General features: G+C 44.4%; 2 protein-coding genes across 5 annotated transcripts; one reads left to right on the plus strand and one right to left on the minus strand.

Moving 5' to 3' along the window:
- The first annotated feature begins 1,673 nt into the window (after positions 1-1,673).
- On the plus strand, positions 1,674-7,319 carry LOC125744831 (matrix metalloproteinase-19-like). Its single transcript, XM_049017099.1, has 9 exons — positions 1,674-1,895; positions 2,914-3,002; positions 3,357-3,487; positions 3,724-3,936; positions 4,031-4,276; positions 4,589-4,684; positions 5,049-5,213; positions 6,054-6,181; positions 6,341-7,319. The coding sequence occupies exons 1-9, from the start codon at positions 1,683-1,685 to the stop codon at positions 6,575-6,577; spliced, it is 1,518 nt and encodes a 505-aa protein (XP_048873056.1). The 5' UTR covers positions 1,674-1,682; the 3' UTR covers positions 6,578-7,319.
- On the minus strand, positions 7,316-22,072 carry LOC125744833 (transmembrane protein 198-like). Of its 4 annotated transcripts, none has more exons than XM_049017103.1 (6): positions 21,433-22,072; positions 15,323-15,542; positions 10,082-10,326; positions 8,890-9,465; positions 8,668-8,816; positions 7,316-8,352 (listed from the first exon to the last, which is right to left on the minus strand). In XM_049017103.1, the coding sequence occupies exons 3-6, from the start codon at positions 10,233-10,235 to the stop codon at positions 8,203-8,205; spliced, it is 1,029 nt and encodes a 342-aa protein (XP_048873060.1). In that variant the 5' UTR covers positions 10,236-10,326; positions 15,323-15,542; positions 21,433-22,072; the 3' UTR covers positions 7,316-8,202. The 4 variants fall into 4 exon arrangements, with proteins under 4 accessions (XP_048873060.1, XP_048873061.1, XP_048873062.1 ...); XM_049017104.1 differs by lacking the exon at positions 15,323-15,542 and adding an exon at positions 20,579-20,712; XM_049017105.1 differs by lacking the exon at positions 15,323-15,542 and having other exon boundaries at positions 21,441-22,072.
- Positions 22,073-25,164: the final 3,092 nt, after the last annotated feature.

The following is a 25,164-nucleotide window of genomic DNA, read 5'->3' on the forward strand; positions in this document are numbered from 1 at the left end:
TTTCAGCCCTGTATACACACCTGACCCTGTATACATGGAATATGACATGGACATATGACCTGGAGTCAGAGGGCAGATACACACAGGAAATTAATCACAAGCGGGAAATTTTGCGAGAGACAGATGTAACAACAATCAGTAAAAATGGAGATAAATATGAGTACAGGTCTCATATTGTGCACAGGTTTTTGAAGTTTCAGTAATGGGATGTGGACAGTCTGACACTAACAAGCATGCTCCTCCTAAGACAAGTTAGTAGATAATCACAGAGAGACTGTAAAACCAGATGAATTTATATGTGGTATGGAAAGACTGCCTATGCGTTTTTCACCACAACATTAAGCAATAAGACAACAGCCTGGAGGCATTTAACTAGCTCAGCGATAGCTATCATATGCGGTACAAACGCAGGAATAAATGTCTAGCTTTAGCTCTTCACGTCCATATGCCCTAACTTGACTTTCTGGCAACTATTTAATATTAATTAAGTTGTCATAAATCAAAGTGGCATACAAAGATTATTTTAGGGTTGTTATGTATGTTGGTATGTAAATTACATCAAAACCTTTGTAAGAGCAGGGCTATCCCTCTGATTGCAATCAACTCACCGTCATTGTTAGCGCCATCAGTGGAATGACGCACGTTTAACTCGGTCATCCTCCTGCTATTGTGTAAAATTGAATGAAGTGCTGCTTCATCACAGATTAGAGATTCTGATTACAGACAGAATCCCCTATGATTCCCTAAACTACACAGAATGGTGTGTATGGAGGTGACTGTGCCCCTATGGAGTCCAGTTTTCTGTCCTGAATGTTCATGAGGTGCTTCCTGGGGTGGCCATGGGTTTGAGTACTTCCACATGGGGATTAAATGTCCTCGGTATATATGTGTGGGTCCCTTACACCTCCACTCATTTTTCAATAAATTGGCTTCTCTGAATTAGTGGAACACTGGTCCCCTTCCAAATCCCACTGCGTACGTTCCCTTCATCCAGGGATAGCTTCCCAAATGAAAACATTTCGTGGCGCGTGGTTTCGTAAACGCTTCAATAAAGGTCATTTTATGCTAAATGTGGGCGTAATTCATAGGACAGCAGCTGTTACTTGGACATACGAAAGCACAAAAGTGCTTTAAAAATCTGAAGCCATATGCGTATGTTTTTTCACATATGAAGTTGAAAGACCAGAATAATTTTGCTTTTCAGACTGAATAAAATCCCATGTGTAAATTCCTGGAAGCAACTCATTAGCCTTTCCAAGGCGTGACTCAGCCGTAATTAAAGATCAGTAAGAATTCCTAACCACCAAAAATCTTCCTTTCTGTCTAATTACATTTTATGATATATGACAAGTGGCATAATTTAAAAAAAAGTAAAGTACACCAACTGTGTACATATTTTTTTTCCACCTTTAATATTGATTTTATTGAGCTAATTATTTTAGTTTACGCAAGCAGAGAGGATATTAAAAGTAAGACAACTGCTTTTGTTAGAGGGGAGGTCAGGGGTGCTTGTCTGCCGGGAAGGGCAGACTTGCGGTGACTGACTCGGTTGCCTCCCATCCCAAAATGAGCCTGGATCCTTGGGGATAGGTCACAGTGGGGGCTCAAGGGGCACTGACTCATCAGAGGGTATAAAAACGACAGGAGGAGAAGTGAGACAACGAGTGGAAAGTCAAGAGCAAATGCTGGAGGGCAAGGAGAGGTTGCACCGTGAGGGAGTTCTCAGTCAAGGCAAACATACTCATCTGCAAAACCCACAGGGGTCTTGTCATTGTAGAACAGCTGACTGCTCTCGGTGGAAGATGGGCCTCTTACTCCCAGCAGTGCTGCTCTCAAGCGTCCTCTCTGCCACACTCTCAGCCCCGATAGACTGGAGCAACCTTCTGGAAGCCACGGTAAGAGCGAGGAATGAAAACACAAGGGAGCCACTCTTCAGACTCGCTTCAGACATTCCCGTTACCAATAGGGTCGTATCCACGAGGCCTGGATGATGTCTGGTCCCACTGCAGGCATGGCTTATTAACAGACGACCGTGTGCATCTGTGTGTGTGTGGGGCCAGGTATTAAGTCCTCCTTAGGATGGTGGTGGGAGTGACAGTATGACACTTGGCTGTCCCAGCCTTAGGACCTAGCATGTTGTGATCGGAAGGTCGTCAGTTCAGATCCCAGGGCCAGTAGAATGATATCACTGTTGGGCCCCTGAGCGAGGCATGAAACCCCCAACTGCTCCAGGGACTGTCTGACTCCGTCTTCTCAATTGTATGTTGGTTTGGATAAAAGAGTTTGCTAAATAAAATGTAATCGTACTTTCATAATGGAGCTATTCTATTTTGTTTCGCCATCTTCATGCAAACGTATATCTAAAATGCAGTTGATGAACATGGTTTCTGCATTAAAAGGGCAGCTTTCCATTACTCAGACTAAAACTGCTAAAAGTCTCCTCTGCTACTTACTGCGGAAAATCCACACCACTCCTTGTCAAGCTGTTATAGAACATTACAGCTGACAGCAGGGGATTAGGCGATTAATGGAAATACACAGAAATATATACTTCTGGCACCCCTGTGATTAATCTGCAATGGTGTTTAGATCTGGAGTTTTGTGGTCTTGAAACCTGCTGGAGGAATAATGTCTGCATTGACAGCAAATGGCTCCAGCTGTAATTTAATCTGTTATGGCAGAGCATCTGCTTGGCCTACGCGATAGCTCTGTCTTTTTCATACCCGAAGTCTGTTTAACACATAATTCCTTCTCTGACTGACATAATGCCAAGTAGGCATAGCTTTTTTTCAGCAGGAAAGCTTCAGGGAAAGGACTTTGCTATTCTTTTCACAATTCGAAAGCCAAGGACAAGTGACTGAAAGGGGGATTGAACTTGATGTCACGCGATGTAACATTCCCTCATCTCTCCAGACTTACCTGAAGCGTTACGGCTACTTGCACACCTCGCTGGAGGCAAAGGAGCACAGCTATGGTCCAGAGGACATTAGAGAGGCCCTCAGGTAACCAGGATGTTTGTGCTAACAACAACACTCGTGCTAACAACAGTAAAGCTGACTGCAACTAGTCTGAACATATGCGTGTGTTTGATGTTGCCATCTTACTGTTTTAACTAGGCTTAGTTTTTTGTACACACAACTGAATCACCGAAGATCAGAATGAAAAGCTCGGTTGTGTGGAGGATCAAGGCTGAAGCTTATGGAAGCCATTTTTCCAGAATGTACCATCAGTCATTATTATTGAGGATCTCACTGTAGGGATTAGGAGTAGCACTGGTTTGCTAGCTTCTCCTGGACGGTATAATCGCCTCATTCTTACCCTCATTCCCTCCCGCTCCCATTTCCTCCTCTCCCCAGGGTCTTCCAGAAGGCAGCAAACCTCCCCGTGACCGGAAACTTTGACAATGGAACAGCAGCGATGATGACAATGCCTCGTTGTGGCCTGCAAGACCCTTTTATCCAGAAGACCCACAAATACCGTGTGATAGGCGAGTCGGCGGCCAAAGCGGCTGTAGCAGCAAAATTTTTCATATGACAATTATCTTTAACTGAGAGTTTAACGACTTACTAACCCAGCCAGTTAGATCATGGCACCTTACCTAACTGTTACACTTATCCTCAGTCTCTCAGTTTGAACAATTGAATAATCCTCACCAATATCATTAGCAGAAGGATAACTAAACTAGAGGCATCTTTGTAATTGCTGTTTATGTGCGTTACGCAGGCCGTTGGCGGAAGAAGGACCTGACATACCGTATATATAACTACACACCCGATATGGGTCAGGCCCAAACCCGTGCTGCTGTCTGGACTGCCTTTAAGTACTGGAGTGATGTCTCTCCCCTGAAATTCCGAGAGGTGACGGATGGGAGAGCCGACATCAAGATCTCATTCCATAAGAAAGCGGGATCGTGTCCGGCTGCATTCGATGGGCTAGGTAAAGATGCCGAACTCTGATTGACTGGGGGGGGGGGGGTCAGGACACACATAGGCAAAGCACCACTGATGTGTTTCTGCCCCCCCCCCCCTAGGTGGTGTGCTGGCTCATGCTGAAGCCCCAGAGTCGGGCATAGTGCACTTCGACGAGGACGAGTACTGGACAGAGGGCAAGTACGATGGCACCAACCTGCGCATTGTCGCCGCCCATGAGATCGGCCACGCCCTGGGGCTGGGCCACTCCCAGTATAGCAGTGCCCTCATGGGTCCCATCTACAGTGGTTACCGTAGCAACTTTAAGCTGCACCCTGATGACGTGATAGGCATCCAGGTCCTTTATGGTGAGAGACAGACCTCCATTTTATTAAATATACAGGTTTACAAAGGAGTCAACACTGCCTAAAGAAATCAGTGTCTCCCAACCTACTCCTCGGGGAGCCCCCAGACAGACATTTTTTAGTTCCCTCCCAGCTCCTGATACACCTGCACCAGGTATTCGGTGTTGGGAGCTGAGAGGGAGCAATAATGTGGACAGTCTGGGGCTCTCCAAGGACTGTGTTGGGAAACACTGGAATAGACAGATGGGACATTAATGTGTTCATTAGGAATGATTTTACGCGCAGCTTTGTCCATGATTTACTCTTCCCTTTAAGGTCAGCCAACCACTCCCAATTCCCCATCCCACTCGTCAGGGGGTCAAGGGAAACCTCCAGACCCCTGTACGGTCAGCCTGGATGCCATCATGCTAGGTATGAAGAAAGCATCTACATCACTGTTTCCCAATCCATTTCTCAGGGACCCTGCAGCCGCTCCACATTTTTGCTCCCTCCCGGCTCCCTGACAGACAGTCCACGAGCTGGGAGGGAGCAAAAGCATGGACTGTCTGTGGGTCCCTGAGGACCAGGTTGGGAAGCACTGCCCTGTGTCATCATAGTACACAGTATATTAAAGAAGCATTAACTCAGTATTAAGTCAAGCAAGAACCAATCAGGTTCCTACAGTTTGACATCAGATTAGCATCACCTGTGTTTCAGTGATATTATTCTGCATATAATTATTGTATCATACCTTTTGCCCGAAGTCCAAACATCCTTGCTACCTCTACTCATCAAGGTCCCCTACGAAAGACATATGCCTTCAGTGGGGAGTATGTGTGGACAGTGTCAGACAAGGGCTACAACAGTCCGGTCAAAACTAACCTGCTATGGAAGGGTCTCCCTGGCAACCTCGATGCCACCGTCCACTCCCAGAGAACTGGCAAGACCTACTTCCTGAAAGGTATCTGCACCATTAAATGTCCTAATGAATGTTATGGTTTTGTAAAGGATTGGATCCTCCTTATATTTCAAAACTGGTATGGAGCCTGTCCCAGACGGCATGGGTAACAAGGCAGGGATACAGCCTGGGTGGGATGTCAGGTACAAGCCTATCGGGCACAATTTGTTTTTTTTCCACAATTTTATGTATTGTTTTACATATTCAAGGGCCCCTGTTAAAGACTGGGGCCCCTGAATCTCCTAGGGTATCCATGACCCTCCAATGCTCCTGCCAGCACCTGCTAAAGGACATGCTGGTCAAGTCAACCTTCATCTCTAAATTTCCCTAGCCCTGCTTCCAATGATGGTCTTGCAACCTATCCGTGGTGTATCCTGCTTCAGGCTCACCATAACCTTGCATTGGATTAGTTAGTGTGACTAGATAATCTCTGTCAGAAAGGACACTTTCAGTTTGGACAGGATTTGTAAACTAACATTTCAGTTAGAAGGACCTGAATTTTATTTATGCCTTGAGTTGTTGCTGTGTGCCGATTGGTCAGTCTCCTATAATCATGCATACGTCACTAATGTTAATGTGAAACAGCTGGATGAATCTTTCAATCAAGGAAACAAACCAGCCAAGGCAGAAGGTGAGCTGAACTATTTAGCAAAGCACAGGAACCTTTTAATTTTAATGTAGTCTGAGGTGTCCTCCCTGACATGGATTATCTGGTTACTATAGATTAGTGCTTCTGGAAAATGAAGCATTATCCGCAATCTTAGATTGCGACGTTCTCCACTCTCTTGACCGGTAACCGACATGTTAGGTTCTCATTTCCCTCATCCACACACTCCAACTCAGGTGACAAATTGTGGAGGTTCACCAACTTCCAGCTGGACAGTGGCTTCCCCAAGAAATTTAACAGAATTCCCCCAAACATCGATGCTGCTTTGTACCTTGAAGCCACCAAAAAACTTGCTTTCTTTAAGGTAAGGGACAAACTTCTTGGAAATTCATATGTTGCAGGTGTAAGGAAACAGGTATTTTAGCCGGTAGCTATAGAGGATAGCCTCTAGTTCCAGTGATGAGGCGCCTTGCTGGGAAATGGGCCTGTAATGCCAAACTATGTCCCTCCTCTTGCCCCTCAGGGCTCTGAACACTGGCAGTGGGATGAGCTGGACAGTACCAGTCTCAGCTCCTACCCCAGACCCACCTCCCAGCTCTTCAAAGGCGTGCCCACCAAACCTGACTCCGCCCTCACCTGGACCAATCGCAGAGTCTACTTCTTCAAGGGCGATCAATACTGGCGCATTGGCAAGCAGATGAGCGTGGAGAGTGGCTACCCACTCAGCAAGAGGGAGCGCTGGATGATGTGCGATGACTGACGTCACAGACGAGTGACATCAGGACAGTGGTGATGGAGTGATAATTCAATGTGTGGGGAGGGGGAGGGTCACCAGGAGGCGGGATCAGGCACAAGCTCAAGCCTCACGGGACATTTAACAACAGAAACCTGAATGCACTACGCATATCTCAGTGCGGTGCACTTGCTATTAAAGAAACAAAGGCCCATAGTAACGTTATCTGTCCCCGTGGGACATGGCAATGGGTACTGTATGGTCCTATGACGTTACCAACCAAACAACTAAAAAAAAAATTATAATAAAGTGTGCTGATGCCATTGTGTACAGCTGGTGGTCTGAGGTCCTGAACATGGTGTATGTCTCTATATCACTGTGAAACCTGGGGGTCAGAGTGCAGGGTGACCATGTCACTAAAACAAGGGCGTGAGCAGAACAGATGAGAAAACACACACATTATGTCAACACACATAACAGCAGTGTAAATGTACACATAACAGAATGATCCTGCTCTAGCTGACACTATGGGCAGCTGAATACCGCATGACCTATTTTAACAAACTTCTGAGAATCGCCCCGTGAGCCAAACAGCTGGAGGGTGGATGGATGCTGAGACTGTGTGAAATTAAAAGAATGTTTGAAACGTCTCCCTTAATAGGTAGGAAAATTAATTTATGAGGTATTTTTGAGCCTTGTTGAAATCGTGACACTGCGGGTCAATCAAAAATGGATGAAAAATGAATCTCAAACAGCCACAGCTGATCTGCTCATGTAGTTTCTTTAATTTCATTATGACACACGCCACAGACGGAAATTGAACTTGAGTTACCTGTTGTTCCAGGTAATCTGAAAGCCAGGTGTGGCAACCATTTATAACATAAACAAAACTTTGGTTGCCATGGAGATTGTTTTTTTTTTCCATGGTTGTCAGAAAACACAGTACTCATTGCTATGTAACCTGTCAATCACATTTATCAGGTTAAGACATTAGGGAAGTAATTCACCTGTTTCTAATAATAAAGAACCTTGTATACAATTCCTGTATACTAATTAGAGGAAAATCATTTGCAGTGTCACTTTTTTCACAAAAAAAAAGCTTTTAATATTTTTAACTAAAGCATAAGAATCTACAGTCCTCACTGTAAACAGTCAGCAACACACTAAACAGATCAGAGTATTTACCGTCTGTGAAAATCCTGGTGGATCATAAGCACAGACTCTAAGACAGATACTGCATCCTACCATAAAAGGACAAGTCGAAATAACCAGTGAAAAAGTCAAAGATCACCTTAAATCTGCCACCGATGGAAGACAGATGAGGATGTCACCTCACAGAGTCTGGCAATCACAGAATGCACGTGGATTTCCTCATATTCAAATACCTTTTCAACTGTACCACAATGACAGCAATTGCATACATGATTGCACACGTTTCAGATATGTAATTTCATAGCATGATTGACTTTTCTTTCTTCATCATGATTCCTATGGCTGACTAGACGGGCAGAAATCGGCTCCCTTGTGGCAGACAGCATGACAGGATCTCTGGATTCTTCTCCAGCGATGAAGAATCGAGTCAATTTGAGAGCTACAGCGTTTCACAGAGCAGACTCAGCATGGCCCAGTATCAGCCAAGCCGGGACACGGCCTCAGACCCGCACGACAGGGCTGGTTGCCGTCAGGGGAACGGTGGAGCCTGTCTCGAAGTCGTAGTCGAGGGTGGTGTGGTTGGTGGTGCCCAGGCTGCTCATGGAGGTGCCTGTACCCATCTGACGCTCCCGCAGGCTCTGTAGGTAACTCTGAGGAAGGCAAATGACAAGGGTGATTACAACAGCCCAGCTTAACACTAATGTATCAGCACTTACATATGCTGTCATCATATTGACTTTATACTGTAACACTAGCGCCCTCTAGTTGTGCTGTTCATACATTACTGATTTCCAAATAGAATTATAGCAGCACTTTACTGTTAGAGGAATCACATGAACAATAATTTAAAAAGTCATATTAAATGTAATAGTACATCTGTTTGGATTGAATTTTAATGTCCCTGGGACACCAATCTTGCGTCATTGTATAAGAAAGAATTCCCATCATTCCTTGCTGACACGGACCGGTGCCAGGATGTCTCCAGCATAGCGCTTGATTGGCGTGGCCTTGCGGCGATACGTGGCCAGCTGACCCCCTCCCTGCTGCTGCTTCTTGGCCTCTCTTTGCCGGATTCGCATCAGCTGGACCTTCTTCTGCCTCCTGCTGACGATGACTGAGGGTGAAAGAGAGCGCTGTTAGCCGGCGGGCCAGACGTGGCTACCGGTCTGGGCGGACGGGCGGCTCACCCTCGGCGTGGGAGTATCCGTCGGCGGTGAGCTTCCATTGGACCAGCATTCCCATGAAGCTGAGGGCCGGCCAGATGCCCATGATCACCCAGCTGTACCAGCAGAGCGGAGGGGTGGGCGCCAGGCGTAGGCAGTTGTACACGTGTGATGCCAGGGCAAACATCTCCACGAAGTAGTCCGCGCACACTGTCACCACAGCCGCGCCGAACACGGCGGTAGAAACCACCGTCAGCGGTTTCTGCCACTGTAGCGCCAATACGGCACACAGCACGCCTGCGCCCAACAGCGCCCCTAGGGGCACCCACACCGTACCTGGTGTGTAAAAATGGCCCATGGCCACTAGAGCGGCGACAGCCAGCAGGAGCCCCAGCAGCAGGCCGGTCATGAAGAGGCCAACACTGCGCACCAGCATGGTAACCATCCCGCAGAGCAGACCGATCCCAAGGCCGATTCCCGCGCTGGTTTCGACGCTGAGCTCCGTGTCCAGCAGTCGCTCTCTGTGACACAGCAGGAAGACGACCACCGAGCCGAACATCAGGCCAGACAGGAACATAACGGCCTTGAAGCAGCGGTAACCTGAGAGGGGAAGGGGAGCAAATGGGCAGGAGAGGTCAGACAGGCAGGGGAAAAAACAGAAATACCACTGCTGAAAGACCAGAAACTGCAGTATTCTGCATATCCACTGGGTGGCAGCCGGGACCTTTTTTTTATATATATACATTCTATGCACAAATTGGTGAACTACCACAAAGCCAGGGAGTCTGAAGTAAAAACAAGTTCAACATAGTAGTCATCATCATTTTAGCTGAATGAAGACACAAAAAAGGACACCTGGATAGCCAAGTATCGCCAAATACCTCATTCATCTACTAGACAGGTGCTGAGCTAAGCAGGTTTCACTCATCCGAGCCATGACATCTTAGAGAGCGGAGCAAAAAATTGATTTGAGGTGGGGGGCAGCTCAGGATTCCCATCTGCCTCACCCAGCTGGCAGGAAAGCAGCTAATCTGCTTATACTGGCAGATTCCAAGCCATTCCCTAGCTATGGGTAGATCAGGCCTGATCCTATTTAACACGGCTTGCTGACACACTCAGGTGGACTACTGACTTGCAGAGAGGTGAAATGGAGATGAGAGCAGGCGGAAAAAATAACTAAAGATTCGCACAAAGCGCGGGGGCCGTCTGAGCTTACCAAAGAAGCAGTAGATGATGCCAAACAGGAAGCACATGGAGCAGATCACGGCTGGGATGACCTCGTACTTGCGCTCGATCTCCAGGGTGCACGTGTCCACCTCAGCCATGCCGGCCTCTGTCCCTTCCAAGACCAGCGGGGAGGGGTCCGTCATGTTGAGGCAGAGGTTCGGGGGGCTGGGACTGAAGATGGGCGATCGATGTCAGTTGCAGATTACATCCATGAGATCATGCTCAGTTCTGTACCTATAAAGAAAGGGGGAAATACAGTCTAGAATCTCAACGAGACAAGGGACAGCCCACTTATCTATACGCTTAAGCACAACTTCATAAGAAAGCAATGTACACAAAAGCAAACAAGGGGGCACGCTGGCTCACACCTTCAAGGCTGGAGGGGTCTGATTCCTGCCTGCAGTGTGAGTGCAATTTGCATATTCTCCCTGTGCTCCTTTGGTTTCCTTCCACTTTCACAGACATGCATTCAAGCTAAAATTGCTTGCAGCATATGTGCCCTGTGATGGACTGCATCCTAACCAGGGTGCAGCACTATGCCATTCCTAACTAGGGATAGGCTCCAGGCCCCCATGGTGACCCTGTCCAGAATAATTAGTGAGAAGATGGATGAATGGATTAAAGAAGATACCATCAAATACATGATACACTTTCTTAGAAACCATAAAAATTTCCCAGCTGTTTGTTTTGGCCCTACAGCCACACTGAAAGCCTGTACGAGACAGGCTGGCGGTGTGGGGAGGTGCTGGGCCTGACGGCTGGGTGAATAGCACTCCCTCAGCTGGCCTGGGCGTGCTCGCGGGCCTGCTGGGGTGCGGCTCTGCGGGACACTCCCTCCGAGCCATGGTGTTTCCTGCACAGGCCCGGGCATGTCCCGTCAGGCTGCTCAGGACGCGAGAGCGGAGTGAGGGTCCAGAGGCGGAGGGTGGCTTTCTAGGATACGCCCACTCTGCACCCAGGGGGCTCCCCACAGGAATGTCCAGCAGAGTGCCGCCATTAATCTTTGCGGGCCCCGTAAACTCGGCACGGACGCTGCGGTCCAGATGGCACGGGCACCGAGACTGGAGACCAGCGGGCCGGGTAGAGTGCCCTCTCAGGGGACGCGAACATAGCAACGCCCCTCTCCATGCAGGATGCAAAGTGAGCCAATATAAAGCAGTTGATCATTTTTATAATATTAATGAGTATATTTCCCTGAAGCGTTCTTATCTCACAACCGAAAGCCTCTGCTAGCTGGTTAGTCAATAATTTTTATTATGCTGAGTTCATTAAAAAAGCAATTTGGATCAGAAATTTAACCCGCCAAAGAAACCGCTGGGGAAGCTGATTAATAATGCCGATTCTATGCTTCCTAAACTCTGTGCTGCTATTTGCTTACACTCCAGCTGCTATTTGGTTTTAGCCCACATGTTTTCCAGAAGGGGCAAAGCAGACCCCAGCCAGCCTAGCCTCTCTCAAACATCCCCCCCCCCCCCGGGACAGCCCCGGCCTGTGAGCCCCCAGAATGATTTGACGTGGAAAGAATGAGGGCCTGCAGGATGTTGTCCTCGTGTCGCCCGCTCTCCCATTACACACCGGTTCCTCTCAGAGCTGCCCCCCACTGCCCGCTTGTCAGTTTTGTGGCAGGGGCTGTATGTGCGCTAACTACTCCCTGCTTCAAATTTAAACAAAAACAATGTCAGAACACAATTACAGGCTTTGTGGAACGTGGATAAACAATCGGCCCAGATCGCTATCTATTTTCATCGTCAACACGGCTCAAAAATCACCACTGCTTCGAGGCAATATAATGGGAAAGTGATTTATTATGCCCAGAGCGGGGCCAAAGACGCACTTATTGCGAGTTAGTATTACAGCACAGTATAGCTGCATCCAGGTTATATAATACTCTCCTCCCCTCCCCATGTTAAGGACATCCCCAATTTGAGCCATTTAGCAAGGAAAACAGACTGGGGCTAGGATAAAGTCACACATAGCAGCATAACCAGGGAGAGGTGCGTGGCTCACTGTTAGGATGTCGTGTCTGTGATTGGAAGGTCGTTGGTTCAAGGCTCATGGTTGGCAGAGTGATATTAGCGTTGGACCTTCTGGCAAGGCCTTTAACCCCAATTGCCTCAGGGGCTGTCCAACCTTGATTCCTTGAAAAATGTACTTTGGATATAACTAAGTGGTATATGCTAAGTGGTTTATAGCCACTCTCCAGCTCACCCATGTCCCATGTCCTCAGCTGTGGGTGCCATCTGTGAAGCTTGAGGGACTGAGTGCAGCAACCCAAAAGCCCACATTATGGATACTGCAAACTGGAGAGCAAAGGGGCAGCGACACCACTTTCACCCCACTTCAGAAGAAGTTTTTACCAGACCAGAGCGCAGCCGACACCCCGCTTACTTGGGCTGGTCGGCATTCGCCGGGTCGCTCGGGCCTTAAAGAAGAGGCCAGTATTGTACCGCTGCTCCTCTCCTCGTCCTGCGATAACCATGCAGAGCAGCTGACAAAGGCCCCACAGTGAGAGCATGCCTGGGGGGTTTTCCGCATCCCTCACTGGGGCGGGGGCGGGTCAGGGTCACTGACCCTCGGGTGACATGCACACACGCGCATGCAAAGCATGTACAACAACTAGAATCAGAGTCCCGCTCTTTGAGTGAGTGGACCAGCTGGCACCAGTGGGCATGTAAGCCTATGCCACCATCTACTGCTGCCTGGCACTGAACCCGTCACTATGCCCGTCACTGGTGACTGGACAAGGCCATTACCGCGGCCCCAGCCCGGCACACGGACACACTACGAGCTGTCACACAGAATGTCAGAGGCGTCCGACCATTACGGTGACATCATAAACCCTGCAGTAGTGATGAGGCGGATCAGGTGACAGTCTGATTGGCAGCTCTGGGGAGACCCTGTCCTCACACTTTCCAGAGAGAAGGGATTGGAAAGGACAGCAGAAAGACAGAGAGAAAGTACTTTCTTTTCAAAAACAGGAGCGGGCAGCGAAACTGGGGCAGGTGGGATGCCAGCTTCGGCACTGAGCTGCTTCGCATTGCCAAACGAGCAAAGCGTCTGATTACATGGTGCAGCAAATGCAGCCCGGCTGGGGAAGGTCCCACAGCAAGGCAGCACTGTTTGGCAAAATAAAGAGGGCACAAGTGAGAATAGAGAACATGCATAGCAACACACTTCTCTTCAGGACACAGAAGTCTAAATAAAAGGCCTTCAATGTCTAGAGGCAAAGCCAAAATCTCATTTTCTATTGTGAAATTTTTCCTTTTATACAATCCCCAGGAAATGTTCCCTTGAAATCCTTTTGCAATCAGATTCTGAAGCGTAAGCATGACTGTTGTGGCTACAGCAGCAAGACACATCATTGTAATTCAACTCAAAATCTAGTGTTTTTGTGAAATTTTTCACAGAGCTCAGGATAGGGTCAGTCGTATTTCTGAAGAGCTGTGCAAAGTGTCCCACATGCCAAACAACAGCAGCAAAAATACAGCTTATTGGATGCTCTGTTAATTTTGTTGATTTCGCACTGCTTATAGTCACAGATGAATGAGCAAAAACAACAGCCAACAAAAAAGAGAATGAGAGAATGGGAGAGAACAGAGAAGTCGCCATCCAGCCGCAGAGGAAAGGAACCGCTCCACATGAGAGAAGAGGCTCTCCCAGAGGAGCGGGCGGACATCTCCAGGGTGGCTTCCTCTTACCTCCCTGCTTGGTCACTGTGGATACCCCACATGGTCACGCTACCATAAAAGGATCTAAATCGCAGGCCTTCCTGACGCTCATTAATCAACCACAGGGACCCGAACTGCATCGCCAGGCTGCTGGCTTGTCCCTAGAAATCCTGCCTGCCATCGCCTGAGCTCGCAGCGTTACATGAAAAAGTAGGGCTGGGGGGCGGGGGACAATGCTGCTTTGTATTTCTGAAGACTTGTGCAAAGTAACAAATGGGCAGCCTGCACTGATTTTATCCCAAATAGCACACTTGTGTAAAAGAAAGCATAGCTGTTGCAACAGCTAAAACCACAGCTACACGGAGGCCGGATTAAGTATTTGAAGGGTCCCTTCTGTTAGACCCTAAAGCAGAGTACTTAACCTAATTAATTAGGACAAATCCAAAGGCCCCTGAGTGACAGGGCCCCCAAAAAGTTGAAACATAATTGGATTGGTCTGGGTTTGGAGTCCAATATGGTATGTTTTCATAGGGCCCAAGATCTCTAGCGGCACCCCTGCCACCAAATCCTACAATGACAATATTGTAAACATTATATTCATACCTGCCTTAGTACTGAATATTTATACAGTTTGGTATTTGCAAACAAAAACAGTTGTGTAATAACTTATTATCCCTGTATATTTTTGGGAAATCCTGCTGCTACATTACACATATTAAAAATAACGAACGTAATGTCCGACTTGCAAAAAACTCGACACACTAAGAAATTGTTTTTTTTTTTAGCATTACACAGATGTTTACTGAAACATCCTGCACAAAATAATGAAAGAATTGAACTATCATCTCTAGTTATGTTCATCATGTAAAAAGACCTTTTGTATTTTTAATAATTTTTCTAATCGGAAAGGGGGGGGGGGGGGGTAGGCCCACCAAGGTTAGACAGGCGAGTATGGATCTGTTTTTGCTTTCCCCCCCGTGTTTCTGTATTAGTGTGTTCATTTTTGACAGGAATATCAGACCAAATGTGCCAAATATGCAGTGTTGTTTTACTCAGCAGTTGAAATGGCAGTTTTATATTTATTGAGAGGGTCTGTAAGTGTCTCAATCCCTCCTTGGAGACACGGTGATTTAGTGGTTAGCACTGCAATCTCACATCTTGCTGCTGCGTGTATGGAGCTTGCATGTTCTCACCCTATTGGTGCGGGTTGCCTGAGAGTATTCTAGATTTCACCTACAATATAAAGACGCAGGCTTCTCTAAATTATCCAATGTGTGAATGTATGTCCTTCCACAGATTGGCATTGGAATTACGCATATTGGACAGATTGCTTTAGACTTACCTGCTCTACTGCGATGCCAAGCATCGGGTCTTAAATCATATAGAACTTTTATGGAATATTTGTTATACTGCTAGAGGAAAATTACAATAATTATCGTTATTGTATTATCACCTAAACCTATGCTGACATCCTACAGCATATTAAATTCTCACGGTGCACTTAATCGCACACAGAAAACACAGTGCTTCATTTTCACAAACATGTATTTTTAATGGCTCACCACGCATGCCAGGCAAGGACTTCAAAACCACTTCCTCGCAGAAATGCAGTGCAAAGGCTTTCGCATGCTTAGGGGCACAGTGAGAGTCGGCCTGGAGGCACTGGTAATCCACAAGCAGACCCCGCTGGGACACTGGAGCTGAGCCGTGGTGAATGGGTGCCTGGTCTGGCCTCTGAGACACCAGACAATCCCTCCTTTCAGGCCACTGGCCCGCAAGCCTCTGAAATGGGAACCGGCATCAGCGGGAGGTGTGGGAGGCTGCCGATCTGATGGTGGAGGCTTTATCATAGAGGGGAAACTCAACAATGCCACCCTAAGAACATCTTCTGAAGTTGCTTCTGGGATTTAAATGCAGATTGCAGCATCCATGTGGCAAACTCTGGTGCTGTATTCGCCTCCTTAAGAGCCAGTTTCACATTTCACTCGTACTCCACGCGACAAAGTGGAACCACCTTCATTCTCCATCGGAAACTATCTGGCTCGTCGCTGTGGTCCCGTCCCATAAAAGCTGTTATTGAAGACAGTTCAGATGCTCATTTCGGTTGAAAGGGGACTGAGATCATGGGTGGTTAATTTGAAAGAGATGACGTGAAGACCAAAACCCCTCACAGAGATTAATTATACAGCAAAAGCAATTAACAGAAATATCTGTAATCATCCTTATAAGAAAGCAATGGGATCCATGAATTGCACATACTGTACATTTTCGACAGGATGGGAAAAACCAAGAAAACTCAAGAACCTTTTTGCTATGGTTCTGGCTCTAGCACTGGAGCATGTGGTCCTGATATCAAACTTGGCCTATCATCAGTCCAAATAGCAACGGGTTCCATTCTGGGTCTCCCATGCATTCACACGGCTGACTGCCCATAGGGTAAATAAAAGTGGGTGGGTTAACGGCAGCAGAGCTATCTGATTGGAGCAAAAAAGAGTGAGGATCTCCCGTCGCGGTGCAATGTTTTTCATCAGCAGCAACGTTCTGCATAGACATATCAGCGAACAGCAGTGAAGCCTCATGCCCTCTTGCACTCCCCAGAACCCTGGCGTCCTCTACATCGGGCATGCCATTCACTGCACACTACACCCTGGGTGATTAATAGCCCCACGTCTGGCCCCCGGACTGTCAAGTCCATATGTCCAACTGTCACCCCACTCAGCACCTGCTAGAGTGGAGCACTCAAGGACCTTATTTATAGCCCCTCCAGCCATGATGGCAGCTTCTGGTGTGATAATGCCATTTTAATTCAATTTACTTAAGAGAATCTATCGCTACATGCCTTCGTGGGGGAAGTATCTTACACAAACCAGGGCTGTCATAGGTACATACTCATGATAAAAAACAATAAAATTATTCCAAAGTGTCCAATTTAAATGAAATTAATGACATAAAAAGCTGACAACGTACAACCAGTCTGAAATAATAATCTATGAGAAAGACGAGACAGGAAGTGGAATATTCCGACTCTATGATGACCACTAATCTTCAGGTTCTGTGCTAAATCATTACAATGTTGTCAACGTGCCAACAGGAAGGGGGACAAAGCAGATAAGCTTTCGTATCCATAAACACAAAATGTAATGGCTACGTTCACGATAAACTCATTGTTATTCCTCAGATAAAAGAAGGATACTCTCAAAAGTTTGGCTTACTTTCAACAGGGGGACGCTCTCAAAAACGGTCTGCCTGGCAAGAGCAGGGTTAGGCATTCGTTCTGAAAAAGTTCTGATATTCATTGCAGAAACGTCTCCTTCCAAGAATCTCCAGCCAGGATGGCTTAACATAGGAGCATGATTTATTTTTCGTGAGTATGGCTAGGGCTGGCTGAGTATCAGTGCATATTATTTTATGTTTTACGGCTGCTTAACACACGGTGTTGTTTTTCTGCCACGTTTTCCGCCTCCAACTCACTAGTGCAAAACAAAGCAGTAACACTGTTTAATAAAGAACCATGAGCCAGGTTTCAGGCCCAGCCCATCAGCAGTTGAGAATGGAGGGAATGTCCACAACAGGAAGCTAATGCTTCCTTCAGAGGGTCATCTGAGCATTCCAGTGAAGTCTGTGTCTGAAATGTCTCCCTTCTGAATGTGAAACATATTTGTCTAATAGGCATTTCAGTATCGTCTCTAAGCAATGACTAAAGAACGTGCACTGAAATCTCTAACCCCAATTACAAACACCGAATATTTCATATGATGGAAACACATTCTTTACATTAGAACATTAACAAATTGCTGTAAAAAATAAATTTAGGCTAAATGGTTTGCTTGACACTATTTGTTATTGCTATTGTGTGAATTCAGCTGTACAACCTGAGAAAATTCTCATTTTTGCATAGTGAAAAAGCCAACTTTTTGGTATCAGAGCCTGCAGGTAATAAAAATAATCGAATTATTATTATACTTGGTGTTTTATGACTTAATGTGCATGTAAAGTACACATTTCAGCCCAAAGTACATTTTCTAATCAACTGCTCTGTGTACCATTTATGAACCTCATTCATGTGGTCAATTTAACTAAGGCCCTCAATAATACCATTCCTTTAAACATGGTTAATAAATAACATGACTATTTAATCATCAGTATACACACTTTTATAGAGGAAAAGAAAAAATTTAACCAGCAGACACGTGAGCTTAAAGCACACACAGCTTAACAATTATTGACCAAAAACACCAACACTGATCATTCCAAACAGACGTAGCAATGTTGAGTAAGTCTCTGGCCAGGACCAAGCAAATACCAACATTTGGAGAGTGCTGTTGACCAGAACCAAGAAAGACAAATCATGGAAAACACAGATTAAACATTTCATGAAACCACACTACAATGGTTTTCATTTCTGGCTCATTTCACTTCTTGGCACTGGGAAGAAAGGCCCAGTGTTCTGTGGATGGCACCCCTATACACCCAAGAACCCTACACAGAGGGTCTTCTGGGTATCGGAAATACGCTCAGTAACTATGCAGATACTTCTCTGTAGTGGAAGCACAACTGAAGCCCAGCCCTTCAAATCTGGAACCAGAAACTGGTTTGTAAAGAAGCAGAATATGGAAGGCATTGCACAGGCTGGAGAAGCTATAACAGGTGCATTAAAACCATCAGTAAATATTTTTTAAGGTTTAAAAAGGAGAATGGATGGGAGATGAGCCCTTATGCAGTTAGCAGATGGTTCTCACAGGTGACGGGCATTAGAGGAGCTTAGTGCTGTAACTAACGAATATCAATTTTTTTTTCTATCGATTAATCTATCGACTATTTTACCCATTCGTCGAATAATCTAAACGATTAATATTCTTCCTAAAATAAAATTGACCATTTCATTTAATTTTGTTTTTAGCAACAACAAACTATGAAATTGCAGGGCTTTAGATAACGATAGCCGGCCTTTCCGCACTATACGTACCTTACTTACCCCCCATAAACAGATTAGTAGCAGGCCTAAAATATAAATGAGAGGCGCATTGTGATACCCAAAGTTATAGTAATCTGTATAAATCCGGTGTATCCTTATGCCTATTAAAATCGTTTAGCGGAGACCGCCATATGCGATTGTTCTGGTAAATCATGGAAGCCATAAGCACTGAAGTCAAGAACTTGAAGAAGGAGACAGCCCAGAAACCTAAAACATCCCATTTTTATTTCAGTTCACGATTTTTTTTTTATTTAATGTTTCAACTTTAGTTTACGCTAACATTTGGTCCCACCAAGCCCAAAGTGCATGAACACACACTGGAACCATCAATCAACGCAGAATAATTTCAGATTGTAGCATAAACGTTTTTCCAAACGCTTACTAAATGGAATTTCTAAGGTATTTAGCAGCTGTATAGAGAATAGATATTTTTAAAGCTCCCCGTACTAATGGTAATTTAATAAACATAAACAGACAACACTTAAGGTGGCTTTGCCTTTCCTGGAGGTCCACAATCCAGAATAGCGCCCGTGCCTTTCCTCTACAGGTGCTCCTGCATCCCGCTAGTGCTACCCTGGTATGCCACTGAAACTTTGCGCAGTGTAAAACCACCTTTTTATTTTGTGACAATTTGAAGAATTCCCATAATTACATAGTGATATTAAAGTAAAACTTGTTATAACGAAGTGAAGCATTTTATAAATCAAAAAGGTAATTTTATCACAATAATAATAATTTTAAAAAACGATGCGTCAATATAGAATATTAAAGACTACGCATTTTCATCGTCGATGTCATCGACTACGTCTACTAATCGCGTCAGCCCTAGAGGAGATCTCAGATCCCCTGAAAAGACATTCAATCTACAGTACAAAAACAGCTTAACTATGACGAGTTAAAAGAGCTTCCTGTGTCTTAAAAAAATATTAACATTTTATATGTGCAACTGTTGCTGGAGGGGAAATCTGTGTTTCCCACAATATTTCAAGCTATCGTTGTAAACATTAGAAAATCAAACTTTCCCCAAACAACACTAGTTTTACTGGCAAAAGAACTTCAAGAGATTTTAACAAAAAGAGCATTTAACTTAACTCGTGAAAGCTCTTGTTCAACCTAAAATCATGGTTGCTGATAGCAAGTGACAGTTATAACTAATGAGAAAACATTGGACAAGCATCAGAAGATTACAGAAAGAATAAAGGCTTTAGTTTCCTCTGCAGGAAACAGCGTGACTGAATCCAGATAATGGATGCATATATTTACATGAGTGTTTACAATACCTTAATCGTTACTGTTAAATAGTATTTATGATTATACTACATGTTTTCAGTGCTGCTTCCGTTTCTAAGTTCGGCAAAACAAAACCAAAAGGCTAAAACCAGAGTCACACAGTGTGTTTGTTTCCAATAGCAAAGCGGTCCTCACCAAATTAACTATACTGTGTTAACTACACTGTGCTATAAGAACCTTCATACAAACACTTAGTACATTTTTGTCTCACTGTATTTGACACACTAATTAAACAAAAGTCCAATTTAGCTACATGACTATAACTGTATTTACAGCTGGCTCCAGTTGCCAGGGTGAGATATCAGCTTCTAATTTCCATAGTTAAGTTGAAAAGAGGCACATGTAAAAGGCAAGATGAGACCTCTCCCAAGCAGATTCCATCTGGGAAGTAACTGGAGATGCAATGTCTCCACCAGAGAAGGGACCGACCAACATTACACCTCCTAGAGAACAGATGGCCTTCTGCCCTATGACTGACACACACATACACACCCTCCAGTGAGGCCACGTGTGATCACAACAACCTGAAAATATGCACAGAAAAGCTACACACCTTCTATAAGATCAGAGGATGAGGTCATCATCCAGGTTGTAAACAAAGGGAAAGGCAACGGGTTCTTGAAGTGCTCAGCATGTGTTCCCAATATGTTGTAAACGAACCCACATGCCCTCTTACTTAACACATCTCTATAGTAAAAAAAAAAAAAAACCCACATCACACCCTGAATACAAACCATACAAAAGTCAACCAGATGGAGTTAATGGGAAAAGATAGTACATTATTATAGTTCAATATGTAGCAAGGGACAAGTAGCACCCCTGAACACAGAGACCAGCTGAAAATGTGTTTTTTGTACCTAAATGACGGAGATAACAGGTGTGTGTCTTTATACCCCTGTCACTCTACCTAAAAGCCCTATCTCAGGTAATCATTGATTTTGGGATTGGACAGAATCACCAAGAAGCCAAAATGTATTTAATTACATGCTCCTATGTTAATATCAGATAACTGGCTTTTCTAAATACACATTTTGCAAAGAACTAATTAATGCACACGTTAAAAATTAAGAAGAAACACTTTGAGTTTGAAAAGCTCCACGTAAGTGATTAACTTTTATTTGCTCATAATTTATGAGGACCAAACACACGAGCTCGTAAAGCACACTTCGCGCTGACAGTGCACGCATTTTGCAGCCGGAGTCAGAAGGAAGGCAATGGGGGAAAAAACAAGATTTTCTAGGTAGGTGATCAGTCATAAAACGCACAAAAAGCAATAATTAAAGCCAGTTTAGCTTATCAGTAAACAAGAACGATGAGCAATGATAAGCTGGCAAGTAAAGTATTAGTGCTTCCGCACGTCAGTTAGTTATCTTATACAAATAGTGTAGCCAGCTAAACTAAACATACCTGTTTACCTGGCCGCGTTGGTCTGTCTCGGTGACGAAGAAAACCGAAGTGACAGTGGGATAAAAGCCCCAAACAAACAGGTGGGCTGCTTATTTCGCCGCTTTCCGGGCGCTGCAGGCTCGCAAACTGGCCAGTATATCCCCCTCCAGCAGTCTGGCCATTTCTGACAGGAATACTGATGTAGATTTATCCTAAAATGTTCTTCTTAGATGCCGCCCGTCACTTGTGAATTGGCGAATCGACGCTTTCTTTTTCGTTTATTTTTTTAAACACCCAAAAAACAACTTCAGAGGCGAAGTAATAACAGTCTGCAAGTCGGTTATTGACTATTTTGACGCGTTGCTATATTAGCTAGCGCATTCTCCCCCAAGACTGGATCGGAGACAGGAGTCTGGAAAAAGTTAGCTAACTGGTAATGCTGGCGTGCCCTATATTACGCTGCGTTCACTCCTTTTTCTTGTTTTAAAACTGATGTCACGGATATGTAGCTCGCTTGCCGAGGCTTTCTTAACTTGCCCACCAAAAACTTTCATCGGAGTTTCTTTCCTGCTAAGCCAGCAACAGCTGAAAGCGTTTGACACCATAGGCGATCCTGGGACCATCTGTGCCGGCTGGGGGCGAGAGGGTGGCCGGGGGGAGGCAGCGACGTGCGACGCTCACACGGGGGTTGCCAGATCCTCCATTTTCACGGTCAACATGCGCGGAAAAATCTCATGCAGTGCACTGTTCATTATGATTGTTATCCTTAATAAATGTTTTAAATGCTTGTTTTAAGTTAAATATATAGCAGCTTTGTAGTGTGCAAACAATTTTCTCCAAACAAGGATTTCGCTTAATTGTTTTTCCGTTCCTTATCAGCAGCCGTGCAAGGAAAGTTCGAAGGCACATTTTACCTTAAATGTGTAATCATATGAAAGATTTCATGCTCAGCTCCAAAAAAGTCACGCAGTGCAAACGCTCGTTTAATTTTCCATATCTTGTAATTCCATATAACATGGACTCAAAACGGCCCAGATCCCAGTTTATAAACAGCAAATAAATAGCAGTTTATAAATAGCAGTTTACAAGCAGAGAGAATATTTGTCTTTTCTACAAGTACATATATCATTTAATACAAAGGTATAGGTTAAAGCAATTATTCATAATTTTCTGTAGATTAAGGGTGAATTTCCCCCAACGTGGCAACCTTGGCCTTTCATGTGGCCGTTATTTTCATTTGAATATAACAAAAGTGAATGTTTGGGGCCTTGACAGCAGCTGAATTAAGCTAAACCAACAGAAGGTGCTGGATGCAGTACACTACAGCATGAGGCTTCATGTAAAAATAGTCAACTTGTAGTACAAAATCTACTTTTCCCATACAGAAACCATCGACTCCTAGGACTCCTAAACTGTCCTTTTCTGGGAAAACTACAAGATTGCTTCTGATTTTGAATAATTCCAATTAGAGAATGAAATCATAATTGGTGTAGTGTATGAATAAAAACACCCACATACTGTAAACTGGTCCTGCATGAGAAACAGCATCCCCCCCCCTTAATTTACATGAATTGCCATTCAGTAGCAGCATACCAACCAGATGTAACCAACGGCTGAAGCATTTGTATGGGGAGAAGGAAAAGAGAGGGAGTGAGAGAGAGAAAAGGGGGCCATAATATGCCCTGAATGGAGCTGTGTTCTCAGGCATCTCACAGTCATTCACAGAGCCGCCTTCTGACGGAGGTTTGAACGTAAACAGCACAATCCGTTAGCTAAAAAAAACAAGGAAATCCAGGAAGACAAGTCCGACTTCGAATGGGTGGTCGAAAGTAGCTATAACTGATGTTGTCCGGCAACTAAAAATATTTAAAGAAAAACAGCTAGAAGAATTAACACGTAAGAGAATGAAAAGCGTATATTTAATATACTGCTTAAGCATTTTCTATTATTGCAAAGTCTATATTACTGTTCAAGATTTCATTATACAGGAAATGTCTTTTTTTTGTTGGTAATAAAGACAATATGAGGCATGGTAGACAAAACATTTAGTCTCCACCATTTAATCTGAAACGTTTAAAGGTGGAAAGATGAAATGATGAGTATCTTTCCCTATGTATATATTAGTCTAACATATTATAGACAAAGGGATGTAGGAATTGAGAGGTATTGTGAGCAGGGAGACCAGGTATCATCAAAGTATTTAATATCGTCACTCAAGGTGGTCATGTATTTTTTCCGATGACTCCCACGAGGCAGAGTTTATGATTCGTAATGTGAATCCTGTGAAGGAATTTATATTGTATTAGATATATTTCAAAATTCTATGTCATGTTATTGTGTAGGATTTGCCAGTTGGTTTGTAATATTGGTCTTCACTCCTAATGGCTTCTTTTAATTGGATGTGCTGTGTTTGGTATATTATAGGTCATCACTGAATAATTGTCCCCAGCTTTTTATTAGTCTTAGACACCATGGTGGGGAAGAAATGGTTTTAATGTTAATTGTAAACATAGGGTTATGACATAATGGGATATGAGTGGATGGTGGTAAGGCTGTAATTAAGAACTTCATTTGATCTCCAGGACTGGCAAACTGAAGGAATTGTGTAATGCTTGTTTGGTTTAAATCCCAATTAAAATATAGTCTAAATCTCTTCCTCTTTAAAAGTTGACCTACATACTGTAATGTTTCTGGTTAATGGCCCTGTACACTGCTATGGGTCCCAACAAAACATGCGTGACTTCTGAGCTTGTTGTGATTTACTGTCTTGACCACACAGGATTTTTTGTTGCTAGACACCAGTCCTCCTGCTTAAAGGGCTGCTGCTTATGTTTTGACGACTCTACTTCTGCATCCCTCACACTCCGGGCTGACCGGATAAATCTGGCAGGAAGTGGTTAATGTAGGCCAGATGTGGGGAGTGGAGTCCAGTACAGCTGCAGAAGGTAGGGAGAGCATTGAGTTTGACTGTAAAAAGCTGAAGAGCCATTTATATCAGGATGTGAGATGACAGACAGATCTGGGGTTTAAAACACCACGGACAGGAATGGCGTGGTGCTCATGTCTGGGAAAAATGCTGGAGTTTATGTATCTTTGGAGGGGAAAATATATGAGCCAATTTTATAAGATAAACAGATGTTGGGTTGTTTTTACATGTATGGTGTGAAAAAAAACAAACTCGTATAAGAACATCTCAGGGGTGGTTGCATAAATCTTCAAGGCAGTCCTTCAGTGCCATCACGCATACATTTTCAGAGTCTTATCTAACTTCCCTCAAGAGAAACTATTGGACTGTATATGTTGCCTATTTACCGCAGGTAATAATTGTATTTTGGAATAAAATACTTAAAGCCCAACTAGCTTTTAGCGAAATTATCTGGCAGATGTGATTTAACGAAACCAACACAAATTTACACTCATCTTTAATTATGAGCTAACTATCACTAGCAAGTCACAAATCAGCGTATTTGAAAAAACTGGAAACTGACCTGAGTGTCACATTAAAATAAGCAAAGAGTCCTATAAAATGAAGCCTCATGTGTATAAGCAAGGTTGTAAAAGCTGTTACTGTTCCATGATTCTGTTGTAGGACTTGCTTGGTTAATTTGACTGACTTGATAGACTTTTTGTCTTTAAAAAGCTGCATGCTAAGAACCAGCAATGGTAATAAGAGTTCAAAGTGATTTTAAAGTTGCTTTAATTTAGAATTTTTCCACGCTTATTTGTTTGTTTATTGCTGTGTTGTCATCATTT

This window comes from Brienomyrus brachyistius, chromosome 6 (assembly GCF_023856365.1).
Source record: "Brienomyrus brachyistius isolate T26 chromosome 6, BBRACH_0.4, whole genome shotgun sequence".
Classification (NCBI taxonomy): Eukaryota; Metazoa; Chordata; class Actinopteri; order Osteoglossiformes; family Mormyridae; genus Brienomyrus; species Brienomyrus brachyistius.

Bases quoted from the DNA above. Each gene is read 5' to 3' on its own strand.
- LOC125744831 (XM_049017099.1), top strand. From the start codon at position 1,683: ATGCTGGAGGGCAAGGAGAGGTTGCACCGTGAGGGAGTTCTCAGTCAA. The intron at 3,937-4,030 runs GTAAAGATGCCG...CCCCCCCCCTAG, and splicing joins GGCTGCATTCGATGGGCTAG to GTGGTGTGCTGGCTCATGCT. The intron at 4,277-4,588 runs GTGAGAGACAGA...CTTCCCTTTAAG, and splicing joins AGGCATCCAGGTCCTTTATG to GTCAGCCAACCACTCCCAAT.
- LOC125744833 (XM_049017105.1), bottom strand. From the start codon at position 10,235: ATGACGGACCCCTCCCCGCTGGTCTTGGAAGGGACAGAGGCCGGCATG. The intron at 8,817-8,889 runs GTGAGCCGCCCG...TTTCACCCTCAG, and splicing joins CGGATACTCCCACGCCGAGG to TCATCGTCAGCAGGAGGCAG. The intron at 8,353-8,667 runs GTCCGTGTCAGC...TGCCTTCCTCAG, and splicing joins CTGGAGACATCCTGGCACCG to AGTTACCTACAGAGCCTGCG.